Raw genomic sequence first — 11,925 nt, 5'->3', positions numbered from 1 at the left:
ATTGTTAGAATCAAGCGAAAGTTTCCAAAATGCTTCATGAACGCTGCTGAACGAACTCGCGTGCCTATTCACGGACGCCGGCCGTAGTTGATTTGTTGATATGGACGCTGGTTTTTCTCACATTAATTGAGCCTGTCATTTTTGACCAATCAGAGTGCTGCGTTCGTGGACGAACGCGCCGGATTTGAAATTCAATGGCGTGCGTGCAGGCTCTCAATTTTAATCGCGGGCTCGCTTCGCTCGCCGACTCGCGTCTTCGGCACTCGCGGGATCGCGCCTTCGGCGCTCAAAGAGTTCAATATTCACGTTGCCCCCAAATAGAGAGCCTGCTCGCAGGCTATAATTTTACTGGAACACTATTTCGCGGTTTTGGCAAGAGTATTTCGCAGGGTTTTATTTTTGCGATTTGACCAAAAAGTATGCTAAAAACATTAAGAATAGTCAAAAACATCAAAAAATATGTTTTGCAGGTCTTTAATTTCACGATTTTTTAAAAATCGGGAAAATCACAAAATTAAAGACCCGCAGAATTAAGTGCCAATAGCATAGTTTTTCTAATAACTGTTTAGATAAAATTTCTGAATTTATGAGAAGAGTATTAAAAATTAACATAGCTAAGTATATATTTTTATAAAAGATTTTTTTTTTTTTTAGTCAGACAGAAGCGTTGAATCCCAAGAAAACTCTAATGCAACATGTATTTGGGGCAAAGTCACGGAATATTTACTATTTTTCACAATCTAAAAGTGTAATGTGGATGGAAACTGTTCAGATAATGAATGCATGAGAAGAGTATAATTTGAAAATTAAAAATTAAAATAGTTAAATGTACTTTTTTGCCAAAAAAGTTTTGTTTTGTTCTGGTCACAATAAAGTTCATATTGGCAATATTTCTTAGTGTCTTATGAGTTGTGCTGCTTTGTGATGAACTGACAGATTAAATCAAAATTAAAATAACCTAAAAAGCCAAAAAAGTTCTATGAGAGGCAAGTTCCCCAGCTGGGAGTAGGCGGAGGAGCCCTTGAATTAAAAGTGGTTCAGTTCAGAAAGTTTCAAACACACCCCTAAAAGTATTAATAAGGGGGCTACTTAAAAAATTCATACTTTACATAGGGAGGCTCTGCAAAGGCCCAAATTCTAACCCTTGTTATATGGAAATGGTACCCCTTTCAGATACCTACAGACCTACAGTAGGGATACTGCATGCATTTTCTAAACTTTTTCCTTGAACTTTAAAATGCCTGGGGGGACTCCTACATGAAAGGAGCAGGGATGCTTGTCTCACTTTGGGGTGTAAAATTCAGATTTTTTGGTCTTGCTTAATGTGAGAAATGAGAACATTTTTGTGGGTATTATCTGTAAAACCTTCAAATAAGGGTGTTCCAGGCAAAACACCAATATTTTTAGTTTTCAAGGTCTCGTTTAGGGTAACACATGAAGAAATACAAATAAAAAGCTCTATTTTTATTACTTAATTATCTTTTAGGGGTCAAAAAAGCTTGTGCCACACCCAGATTGGTCTCTTTTAATTAATAGGGCCGACTTTACAAAATTTGCAAGGCCCTGAGCAAGCAAAAATTTAATCAATCAATCAATGTTTATTTGCCCCATTCAGTATTTTTACAACAGTGTAAATTAATATCTAATATATAATAAGGAGCAAGAGTTCTCAACAAACCCTTTTGGGCTTACAAGGAGAACCCCTGTTACAAATTTGTTGATAATCTCATATATCTTTACATGGAGAGAGCTGCCATGTAGAGCCGCCAATGTCCAAAGGGCAACCTGAACTAGATTTTTTTATTTTTCTAGCCGTTTATATCCTCAAACTCTGGAGAGGTAAAGAAATTGTGAACTGCAGATTCGTCGATGACTCATCGGGGATCACAAACGTCATCAGTTTTGGAGTAAGCAAAGTATAACACAGTCGGGGAATATCCCGCGAGGATGACGGGTCACACAATCATGTGCCCGCGGTTCATGATAAGCGGTATCACCCATCTGATCAAAACAACTTGTATTGAAAAGGTTTTGTTTGTAACAACACGGAGCATTTTTTTTAGCATTGCGGCCATTTTACATGTTCAAATGCTTTACTGGTACTAAACCTTTTGTTGACCGTTTATTTACGATCAGAAATCAGCGATCTCCATTACATTTCTCCGTGTATCGATTTACGTGGTTGCTAAAAATATCCCGCGTCACGTGTAAATACAAAAGGGAACCTCTACAAAAACGTCGACTTGGCGAATTTCCTTGATAGCAGCTAGAACTCGTAGAGACACTAAAGCTGTGAGAAAATGACTATCCCTTGCATGGTTTGCTTTATGGAGACGCCCGAAATAAGCATTCGCTCGTGGTGTTGCTCTGGGATAATTTGCTTGGCTTGTTTAGAAGCGCACGTTTCATCGAAGATCGAAGAAGCCATCGTGAAAATCGTGTGTCCTCTGGGCAACTGTGACAGCTTAATTAGCGAAGACGAAGTAAAAGAACTTGTGCCAGATGAAATCTTTGAAAAATACCAGCGCTTTAAAGTGGAAATTGAACAAAATCCAAACATCAAGACTTGTCCTGGCTGTTCGCGAATTTATCATCACCCCGATTTAGCGAAAACAGAACAGGAAAAAGAACTTCGTCCGGAAGTTATGAAAGTGACATGCTCAAAATGTCGTCTCGTGTGGTGTTTTTCTTGCCAAGCGCCTTGGCACCATGGTCTGTCGTGTAAAGAGTTTTGTAAGGGCGATAAATCGTTGAAGATATGGGCGAAAAACCGCGGCCAGCCAGCAAGGAACGCTTGTCGCTGTCCAAAATGTCATGTTTTTATCCAGAAATCAAGCGGATGCGACCATATGTCCTGCGGCAGGTGAGAAAATTACTAAACACAATTAAACACAAACGCTCAAATCTAAATTTTAAAAACTGTGAAAATATTATATTTAGAGTTTAAGCTTTTTCATGCATCGCAAATAACATCCTTGTTCTACGGTTGTACGGGATGTTACAGGATGTTTATCAAACAGGAAAAGTCGCGAGGAAATCGAAAACAAAGGGTTCAGACCTGTCAGTAGATGTTTATAAATGATATTTATGCTAGTCTCTAGGGATTATAGACAGACCAAGATAAACGATTGTACATGTAAGAGATTCTTTAATATAAACTCAATAAGAGTGGTCACTGAAAAGATCTTGCACTTCCTAGACTGCAATTTTATCAAACTACCACTAGTCATATATTTTATTGGGGACTACTATACATTGTAATTATTGCACGCTAAACAGTGAAACAAACTGTATTGTTTGTGTAATATACACGTGCTGGGAGGGTTGATACAGGTGTCATACCGACAATGCTTGTCTCCCAAGTACATTGTTAAGTTTTTTCTGGCGAAGCTTGATATAATATATTAAGGGTTGCAGTGGTGTATGGTCCTTCAAAAATGTGTGCCGTGCAAAATTCTTAAGTAACATTAGTTTATAAATTCCATTTTTGTAGATGTCACACAGAGTTCTGCTACAGATGCGGAGGAAAGTATCATCATTTGAAATTCCTAGGAAACCACTACGATCGTTTCAGTGTCTTGGGCTGTAAATTCAACTATAAACCAGACCAGCCTATGCAGCGCATGGCAGTACGTGGCGCACTCTTCAGTGGTCAAATGATGATGGTTCCTGTTATAGCGGGCTTAGCTGTCAGTGCAGGTTGCGCTGTGCTTGGTGCAGGATTAGTTGCCGCGCCATTCTATGCATCTTACGTACTTATCAGAAAGCAAAGAGCAAAGCACAAGCGAGCAAACAGGAACAAGAAAAAATAAATATTTTCAGTGTTTCTTAAGTGGACTTAAACCAAGAAAATATAAGTAACTTTTACTTATTTCACATCATAGCTTTCAAATGTGGTTTAGCCAACAGTTTCAAATTGTTTTGTTCATGTTTCTGTAGAAAATATCTATACCCCCTCCCCCACTCAGAGTTTTTTGGTTTGAAACCCCCTCCCTCCCTCCCACCTACGCCTCTAGGAATTCCAGTTAGGCCTCTGTGGGGTGGGTATGGATCTTTTTTGCTATACAGGTCTTAAAGTGGGATTTAAAAATTATTTCTGATTACCCTGTATAAAATATTTTATTATTTAACACACGAAAAGTGTTACAACATCAATGCTGGAAAAAAAAACTTGTGTTGATTTTTACCGCTATTCAGGAGAATGTGCCTACACTTCTCTTGGGTGGAAACAAAGAGAAGACCAAAGAGTATTAGAAATCAAACTGATGATGTTATACACCAGGGGCTATGTATTATATCTATAAATTAAATTTTCACTATTGGCTCTAATTTTGGCTGCGAACTTTGAAAAACCAACTAGAGAATAATTATTGTCAAACTCATTAATAATTCATCTAGTTAAAACAAAGGAAATCAGAACCGTGCGGACTTTGGAAATCTGATCTTAATTAGCATAGATTTTGACGATTTTATTTTTCCGTTTTCGTTGTAGTTTTAGTTTCGATTGAGAAGATATATCAACCACTCGACATGTTTCATCACATTTCAAAACATCTCGAACTTCGTCAAAAATACTCCGCTGCGCATCGTACTTTTAACTCTCTTCTCGGTGTTTGGAAATGTGATGAAAAACACTGTCTCGTGTTTGATATATTACTTACCACATGTTAAAAATTAATTTAAAAATTAAATAAGTGGCAACTGCATTACACAACCTGTACAAATTAGTACATGTCACAAACGTTTATTCATTTTGCGTGTTCCTGTTTGCTTAATAATGTTACTTTTACATCAAAAATGACAGTTACAAGAGAATACATTTCATAGGTTCTCATCAAGTAGAGTGCATGACCTAATGTATATTCCATATATCAGAATATTTATTTATTTTTAGTCTACTCAACAAAGTAATTGTACAGAGGGTGAATATGAGCTATGCTAAAGAAGTTGTGCTTGTCATTGAAATTACAGTTATTTGCAATGTGTTCCATTTTCCCCTTGTTGACATTAAGCATTTTGCAAAATTGGACAGTTAAATAAGGAGATGCCTTTTTAGTTGTCATGCAATCATGCCTAGGCATTTGGCAGGATTGTTTAACAGGCAAAAAGGATGTAAATGGCCAGCTCCCTATTTTAAGTTAAAAAAAATTAATACAGCCAAAATCTGTTTATTCCAAGGGCACTCAACATCTATCAATACCTCAATTTTTTATTATTAAAATAATGGCTTGAACCCAGGAGTTTCAGTTACTGTAGTTCATATAGCATGATCATCCGGGTGAGAGTAGTTCTGAAAATAGCTGGGTGCCAACAACATTTTTTTTCAGAACTACTCTCCCCTGGATGATGATCACACTTTATCAACTTTTTTTTGTTACTGTTCAATACATCAGGCAGAAAATTGATGACTGTGAGCAAAAAAATTGTCAACTACTGTGGAACTTATTTCAGCAACCCTCCAAGTTCATTTTTTTCCTTAGTGGCCAATTGGCCACCAACTGCTCAAGTTTGGTCGCCAGTGAAATATTTTAGTCGCTAAATTAAGCTCACGCTTTTGTACGAGAATCAGTTAGGTGAATTAACATTTTGACCTCTGGGTTGAAAAGTTTAATAGGTGTTGATTGCCCTTCTTTCTCATTCTTTAATCGGGTGCAGAAAAGTTAATATTATGAGACAATCTTTTAAATTAAAGTTGCTAATAAAATTGAAAAGTGAACAATTCTGTTTATTTTATTTGCCTGTAATTTTGAATGTGCTAACTTTTAATTGTGTGTTCAAATCGTAAAAACAAGTTATGATTGTTTAAAGTGCCTTTTAAAAACAAAACCTGATAAATGTCAATGATTGGGAGGTCTAAGCAAAAGGGAAGTGTGAAGCTAAACTTAACATTTATGGAGGGTTCAGGGGAGGGAGCCCATCTTTTGGTGGGAGGGGATACTAATGGATATTATTTTTTGACAAAACACATCATAGTAGGGGTAGTGAATTGTTCTTACAAAACTGTGCGTCTCGCAAAATTTTAGCTAAATTCGAGGGGTCTCATTGTCTTGAGGGGCCTTCTCAGAGTCTTGATGCTATGGAGAAGCCACGAGCCAAGCCGCCCACACTGCCGGAGCTTATCCCGGTTTCCGTAGAATTAAGCGGCAAGGAATATTTCTACTCCCCCCTGAATGGGATGCTAGTCCATTGCAGGGTTCCCCCCCCAGCATTATGTCGCCGGTACCCATTTATACACTTGGGTGGAGAGAGGCACTATGAGAGTAAAGTGTCTTGCCCAAGAGCACAACACAAGTGACCCCGGTCGGGGCTCGAACTCGGACCGTTTGATCCAGAGTCCGGCGCACTAACCATTAGGCCACCGCACCTCCCATTGATGCTATGGACATGTCCATATTACAGACTGAGGTAAAATTTGTAATGAATTTTGGTCTTTTTGGACCAAGTGAACTGTCTGTAACTAATGGAGAGGTGTCCCTATAAGGAGTTAGACTGTAATGACAAATAGTAAGGATATGTTTTTAATTGTAACCATAAACAGTCTTATTGTTTAAAGTAAGTGGACATGCTGCACAAACCTACAGGAGAAGGTGATGCTCACATGTTGCACAAACTCTAAAATAACTTATTGCTAACGATTATTAGCCTGTTGTTGTCTTGGTTGAGCAGGAGCAGTGACGACAACTGTCGAGTTGGCAATGACATCATAAATAGTGCGATTGTGTTGAAAAAAGAGGATGGTTAAAAACACCGGGAAAAGAAAAGTCATGGAGAAGTTCTTCACCAAGGCTCTTACAAACGATCTGAAAATAAAAATGAAAATCGTGTTTGAACTACAATGTATGGTCTTCAGGAAAAAAGCTGCTTCTTCTGGGATGCATGGCGACCTTGGGTATTCTTGTGAATGATACTTCAATTAGTCATTAAGTAGCTTTGTTGATCGACAGATTTGGCCAAAATTAACTTGGATTTAAGCATTCAGGGAACCTCCAACCTCCAAATGTACCAGATTCTGAATTTTTCCTTATTTTTGGACCAGATTTTGGGTTTTGCTAAAATATAATGTAACTTGCAAATTTCTGGATAGAAAAGAATAAGATTCGTTGTCTAGGGTTTTAAGCAAAAAATTTCATATAGTGAATTTGTCCAAAAAGTGTAGCAGACTGGCAGATTGGCAAGCCTCTATCCACCCTCCCCCACCCCCACCAGTAATTGAGCAGAGCACAAGTTACCTCCAAAATCCCAGGTTTCCTCCTGGTTCAATCCTGACTCTGTCACCATCTGGTCCAGGTGCCACGGTGGTGATGTAATCTGTAGCGACTAATGACAAGCCCATGAGGTACTTTCCAGGCGTGGCACCCCCTACACTGCCGTGAAGACCACCCATGAGGAAAAACACCTTGTAATAACATAAGTGATGAGTTAAAATTAACAAACCATTGTTTTGTTTAAAAGTTTAAAAAATTAATTTTAAGATTTGTACATTTGCCCCCTAACTATTTCGGGTTGGAATAACAGCCAGTGATCTAATTACCCATCAAATTGACCAGCCAAAATAATTTTTTTTTATTAAGTGGTCAAATCTTATTTTAGGGTTATGACTCCTAAAAGAGCCGTTGTTTATAAGAGCCATTAACATATACACAATCACCAATTTCTCAATAGCAACTCCTCAATTTCGTCAAAGCTGGCTGGCATGTTGAGAATATCGGGCAAGAGTAACAATGATTGTCTAGAAGTAAACGATAATTGTCCATTAGCGTTTAAAGACAAATCTTGTGCAGCTGGTAAGGTTGTTGTTATCTCCTAGCAGCTGAAGTTCTTTTTCCTTCAGTTCCTCCACTACATCAAGGCATCAATGTCTGATAAATGATTTGCACCTTCACAAAAATCACCTATCAATCTGTTTTTCCTTATTTCCAACCCTGTATATGTATTTAATTAAGAAAACCTTCTGATCACCATTCACACTTTATAAGAAGATTTAGGGGAGGATCAAGGGTACTGAAGAAGCCCCCCTTGCATCTGGGTTAAATATCTGGCCTTTAAAGCAGTCACCTGTCCACCACAAATGCTCCTAGAATGCCAGAAAATATAACATCTCTGGCGAAAACCAACATTTTTAACTATTGCCAGGGGGGAGGGGGGCATATCCTCACTCCCTCCTAAGAATATTTGTCAACCCAACTGCTACAGCCCAGTCTTTAATTTCTTAGTTCTGCCCCTAACACCTGTTATAGCTGAATTATGTGAGTAGTTTCTATGGTTACTGTTATTAAACAATAATTGTTATGGGTGAAACATTTAAGCCAACTTGTGGTTTAAAACTATATGACACTTTTAACAGGGCTTTAAAAAAAATAAAGTGAACATAGTTTCAGCTGAGTTACATGTACAACATTGTTAAGGCTCCAACAAGAGCCAAGCACCTTACATATACCTCTTAATAGAAAGGTTGACTGTATTACAAAATTTCATTTAAATATTAAGTTACCAGTTTACAAATTATTTTGTATAATAATTATTATAAGCTTTTACAGTACCTCATATGCAAACACTATCAATCTGTACACTAAAGCTTGCATAAGCAGCTCCTCAATATCCTTTAGACTTGCACTATCATCTGTTATTAACGTGTACTGAAGCTGGCTGTATCGCTCCAAGTCATCACTGAAAAGAAAATGGAAATTATGAAAATGGTACTTCACTTCATCATTGTCACAAAGACAGGGCTGCAAATAATTTGTTTCCCTTGAAAGGACATGCATCCGAAAAAGTCACCCTCTTGATCACACAAAACAAAAGTGAGGTCGGACATTATATTACAATACTGCTCTATATGTGAACCTGCTAATCTAAATTTATGCGTTCTCAACACAGAACATTGGTGTTTGCACTGGAAAGCAAAACAGACATTCTGTCTGACCACAGTTGAAATTTCGTTGGACATTGGCAAATTGTGGTCGGCCAGTGTCTGATGTCTGACTGTTATTTGCAGCCATCCAAAGATAAAAGTGTAGAGATACCAGTACTTACTAAAATATTGAGAACACTAGGACCTTAGTGAAGTAAAGGAAGATAAAATCCAGTATTTCAGCATAGATTCTCTTAGAGATGGGTGCAATCTGTACTTCACAAACTGCAAATGAACAAAACAAACATCAGTACAATTTACACCCTCTTTTAACAATGATCCAGTGTCCAATCATTCATGGATAATGCTTTCCATCAGATAAATCAGCTATCCAGTGAAAGTAGTTTGATAAATCAGATAAATCAGCTATCCAGTGAAAGTAGTTTGATAAATCAGATAAATCAGCTATCCAGGGGGGGGGGGGGGCTATCCCCCCCCCCCCCCACACTTTTGAGGAGGATTACATTTTACATAGTATATGGTACGGATAAAGAAATTTAAAAAAAGGAGAACAACTAAACAAAATAATTCTCTTCAGGTTATTTATTATTTATAGCTTTTTAGGTATCAAATGTAGTTACCGTTATTGCCATTCCAGATGCATGTTTTAGCAGGGGATCGTTTCTCAAAGCATTGTTGACTTAATAGCAAACTACTTCTATTAATGTTACATGTATTTCGATTCTTGTACAGTAGTTATTCGAGAAAATGCATAAGAGCAACCCTCCAAGTTAAGACCATTTTAGTCGCCATGGCGACTAAAATTTTGGAGCTGGCGACTAAATTTGAACCAAGGTCACCAGCCTGGCGACTAAAATTGAGAGGAAGGATTGAAAGCATCAGCTTAATTTGGTGACTAAAATTTTTCACTGGCAACCAAAACTTGAGTAGTTGGTGGCCAAATGGCCACTAAGGAAAAAAATAAACTTGGAGGGTTGATAAGAGTATTTGCCAGATGAAACTACTGTAGTGTTAAAAATTTTTATTGCTTGATTAAGTCACAAGAATTAACAAAGCTACAACTTTATACAAACCTCATCAAAAATGTTTCGCTTTTACGTATTTTTAACATTTTCTCAGCGTGTGCTTGCTTCCCGCAAACGGGAAGCTTGTGTCAAAAAACCGCAGGTTAGCGCAAGCACTTAATGTACCTTTCATTTCACGCTTTATCCGGGCTTATTATTTCAAGAAGTATCTCTGGAAAATGCTGCAAACACGATTTCCAAGCCTCTAGATTTCAAAATTTTCTGGGGGAGGATGCCCCCAGACCCCACTACAAGCTCGCTCATTTTCAGCCCCCCCACTTCAAAATATACTCTGCCGTCCCTGCCCTGGGAGCATGCGCAAGTAAAATTGCCGAAATCACACACCAAAACTATAAATAGAGCACTTTCACTAAACTTTTCGTTGAATAGATCGGCCTTTGATAAAACAATTAGAAGGCTCGCTCTCAGTTTCTATGGACTTTGCACTTGTTGACTTGCGGCTTCACCTCTTCACAAACTATTAGCCAACAGAAACCTTGCACAGGCTGTCTAGTTGTTAAATAGAAAACTTGGCCTTCCAGTCTAAAAATTGTTTAATATCATATATTACATTTTGTTGGCTTCAATCACTTCTTCTATATAAGGCCAAGTTAAAGAAAAATAATGTTGCTCGTCTGCTGAGCTGGCGGGCACTTTTTTGTAATTTGTTAAATTTCCTCCATCATCAAATTCTCCAGAAGCAAACTTGCAAAATAAATCGTGATAAAAGGCAGAAAAAAGCAACCTCTTACAGAATTTTCAGTGGTACTAACGTCTGCTTTTTTTAGTTCCAACTTTTCCAATGGCAAATAATAAAAAAGAAGGCAACCCCCAAAAAATGAAGCAGGCACGAGAAACATTTTTTTTTTTACTTGGCATAACCTGGTGTAAACAAGAGAAATTATGGTAAAACTTAATATTTAATGTATTGAAGTCTGTAGCTCGGGTTAACATAAACTCACATTTTTCCGTATATTTTCTCGTGTTTGCACAAGGCCATGTAAATAGGCGCGTTATTTTTTGTTTAAATGCACAGGTGTGTGTCTACGTCAAAAGTTTGTTTGAGTATACATGTACATGTACGTACACGTAAAAAGTCCTGAATGGCTGCTTAGCATGTTTGACAAGGTTTACATGTATTTCTCACCTCGTCGAGCCGGGGTTGCACTGAAATAAAATCCTTCATTCTATAACCAAACCAGTGAAAGCAGATTACACTTCTTACCTGTTCTAACTGCCTGGCGTCCATGAAGAACCCACGGAGCGGCTTGTCCTGTCAGCAAACCGCCGCCAACATAAGGTGGATTTTGTTGGTTGTTTGGCGGTTGTTGTCCTCTGAAAGCGGCCTGCGATCCCTGATGATGTAAACCTGACTGTGGAAAGGTGCTTTGGGCTTGAAATGCTCCTTGGTACATTGAATTTGAGGCGAGCGTCTGCCAGTAATACATATACGAAGATAGCTGGTAATAATATTGTTGATAATACTGCGCAGACATCCAGTACAAAAGTACGTTCCACGGCTCTTGTGAGCGCGAGAAAAGCGCATTTTGTTGATTGAACGAGCGACTAGAGGACATGTTTCTATCCTGTTCTTCTTCCGATGTGACATTTTGAGGCAAACTTTGGTTAGAAGTCTCTTTTTGTGATGTAGACTCTCTCGCTCCAGCGTCCGCCATATTGATTTTTATACGAGGTATAATATAAACAACGAGGAGAGACTGGGTTCTACAAGCTGCGTCGATTGACTTAGCCCGAAGAGTCCGAAGAATTTTCGACTTTCATCGTCCAGTCGGAAATAGCAGACGGCTCCGATATTTTTTGCGCCACACGGACCACACGCTCACTACCCGCAAACCCACCGCATTTTTCGCGCAACCTGCTTGCTTCCCGCCACTTTTCGCGCCTCCCGCTTGAATTGTAGTGAGAGAAAAATCAAGGCTGGTCAAGAGAGTATAAACAAGCTCACGGCACTCACACATGCACTCCATG

General features: G+C 38.4%; 2 protein-coding genes across 2 annotated transcripts; one reads left to right on the top strand and one right to left on the bottom strand.

The window, feature by feature from the left end:
* Positions 1-2,028: 2,028 nt before the first annotated feature.
* Positions 2,029-5,332, top strand: LOC144666943 (E3 ubiquitin-protein ligase RNF217-like). Its single transcript, XM_078528381.1, has 2 exons — positions 2,029-2,863; positions 3,494-5,332. The coding sequence occupies exons 1-2, from the start codon at positions 2,301-2,303 to the stop codon at positions 3,810-3,812; spliced, it is 882 nt and encodes a 293-aa protein (XP_078384507.1). The 5' UTR covers positions 2,029-2,300; the 3' UTR covers positions 3,813-5,332.
* A 151-nt stretch (positions 5,333-5,483) lies between these two features.
* Positions 5,484-11,618, bottom strand: LOC144666942 (uncharacterized). The gene is made up of 5 exons (XM_078528379.1): positions 11,162-11,618; positions 9,034-9,136; positions 8,541-8,667; positions 7,230-7,396; positions 5,484-6,800 (listed from the first exon to the last, which is right to left on the bottom strand). Exons 1-5 carry the CDS (start codon positions 11,610-11,612, stop codon positions 6,629-6,631), a joined length of 1,020 nt encoding a protein of 339 aa, XP_078384505.1. The 5' UTR covers positions 11,613-11,618; the 3' UTR covers positions 5,484-6,628.
* Between the last annotated feature and the right edge of the window lie 307 nt (positions 11,619-11,925).

This window comes from Oculina patagonica, chromosome 9, assembly GCF_052425735.1.
Source record: "Oculina patagonica isolate OP01 chromosome 9, crgOcupat, whole genome shotgun sequence".
Lineage (NCBI taxonomy): Eukaryota > Metazoa > Cnidaria > Anthozoa > Scleractinia > Oculinidae > Oculina > Oculina patagonica.
The sequence above is the reverse complement of the archived record's forward strand: the minus strand, read 5'-3'. Positions and strand labels throughout refer to the sequence as shown.

What these genes read in the sequence shown, in the direction of transcription:
- LOC144666942 (XM_078528379.1), bottom strand. Translation starts at nt 11,612, where the DNA reads ATGGCGGACGCTGGAGCGAGAGAGTCTACATCACAAAAAGAGACTTCT. An exon ending in ACGCCAGGCAGTTAGAACAG is followed by an intron (nt 9,137 to 11,161) that starts GTAAGAAGTGTA and finishes GTTCATTTGCAG; the next exon opens with TTTGTGAAGTACAGATTGCA. An exon ending in CTAGTGTTCTCAATATTTTA is followed by an intron (nt 8,668 to 9,033) that starts GTAAGTACTGGT and finishes TTTTCTTTTCAG; the next exon opens with TGATGACTTGGAGCGATACA.
- LOC144666943 (XM_078528381.1), top strand. Translation starts at nt 2,301, where the DNA reads ATGACTATCCCTTGCATGGTTTGCTTTATGGAGACGCCCGAAATAAGC. An exon ending in GACCATATGTCCTGCGGCAG is followed by an intron (nt 2,864 to 3,493) that starts GTGAGAAAATTA and finishes CCATTTTTGTAG; the next exon opens with ATGTCACACAGAGTTCTGCT.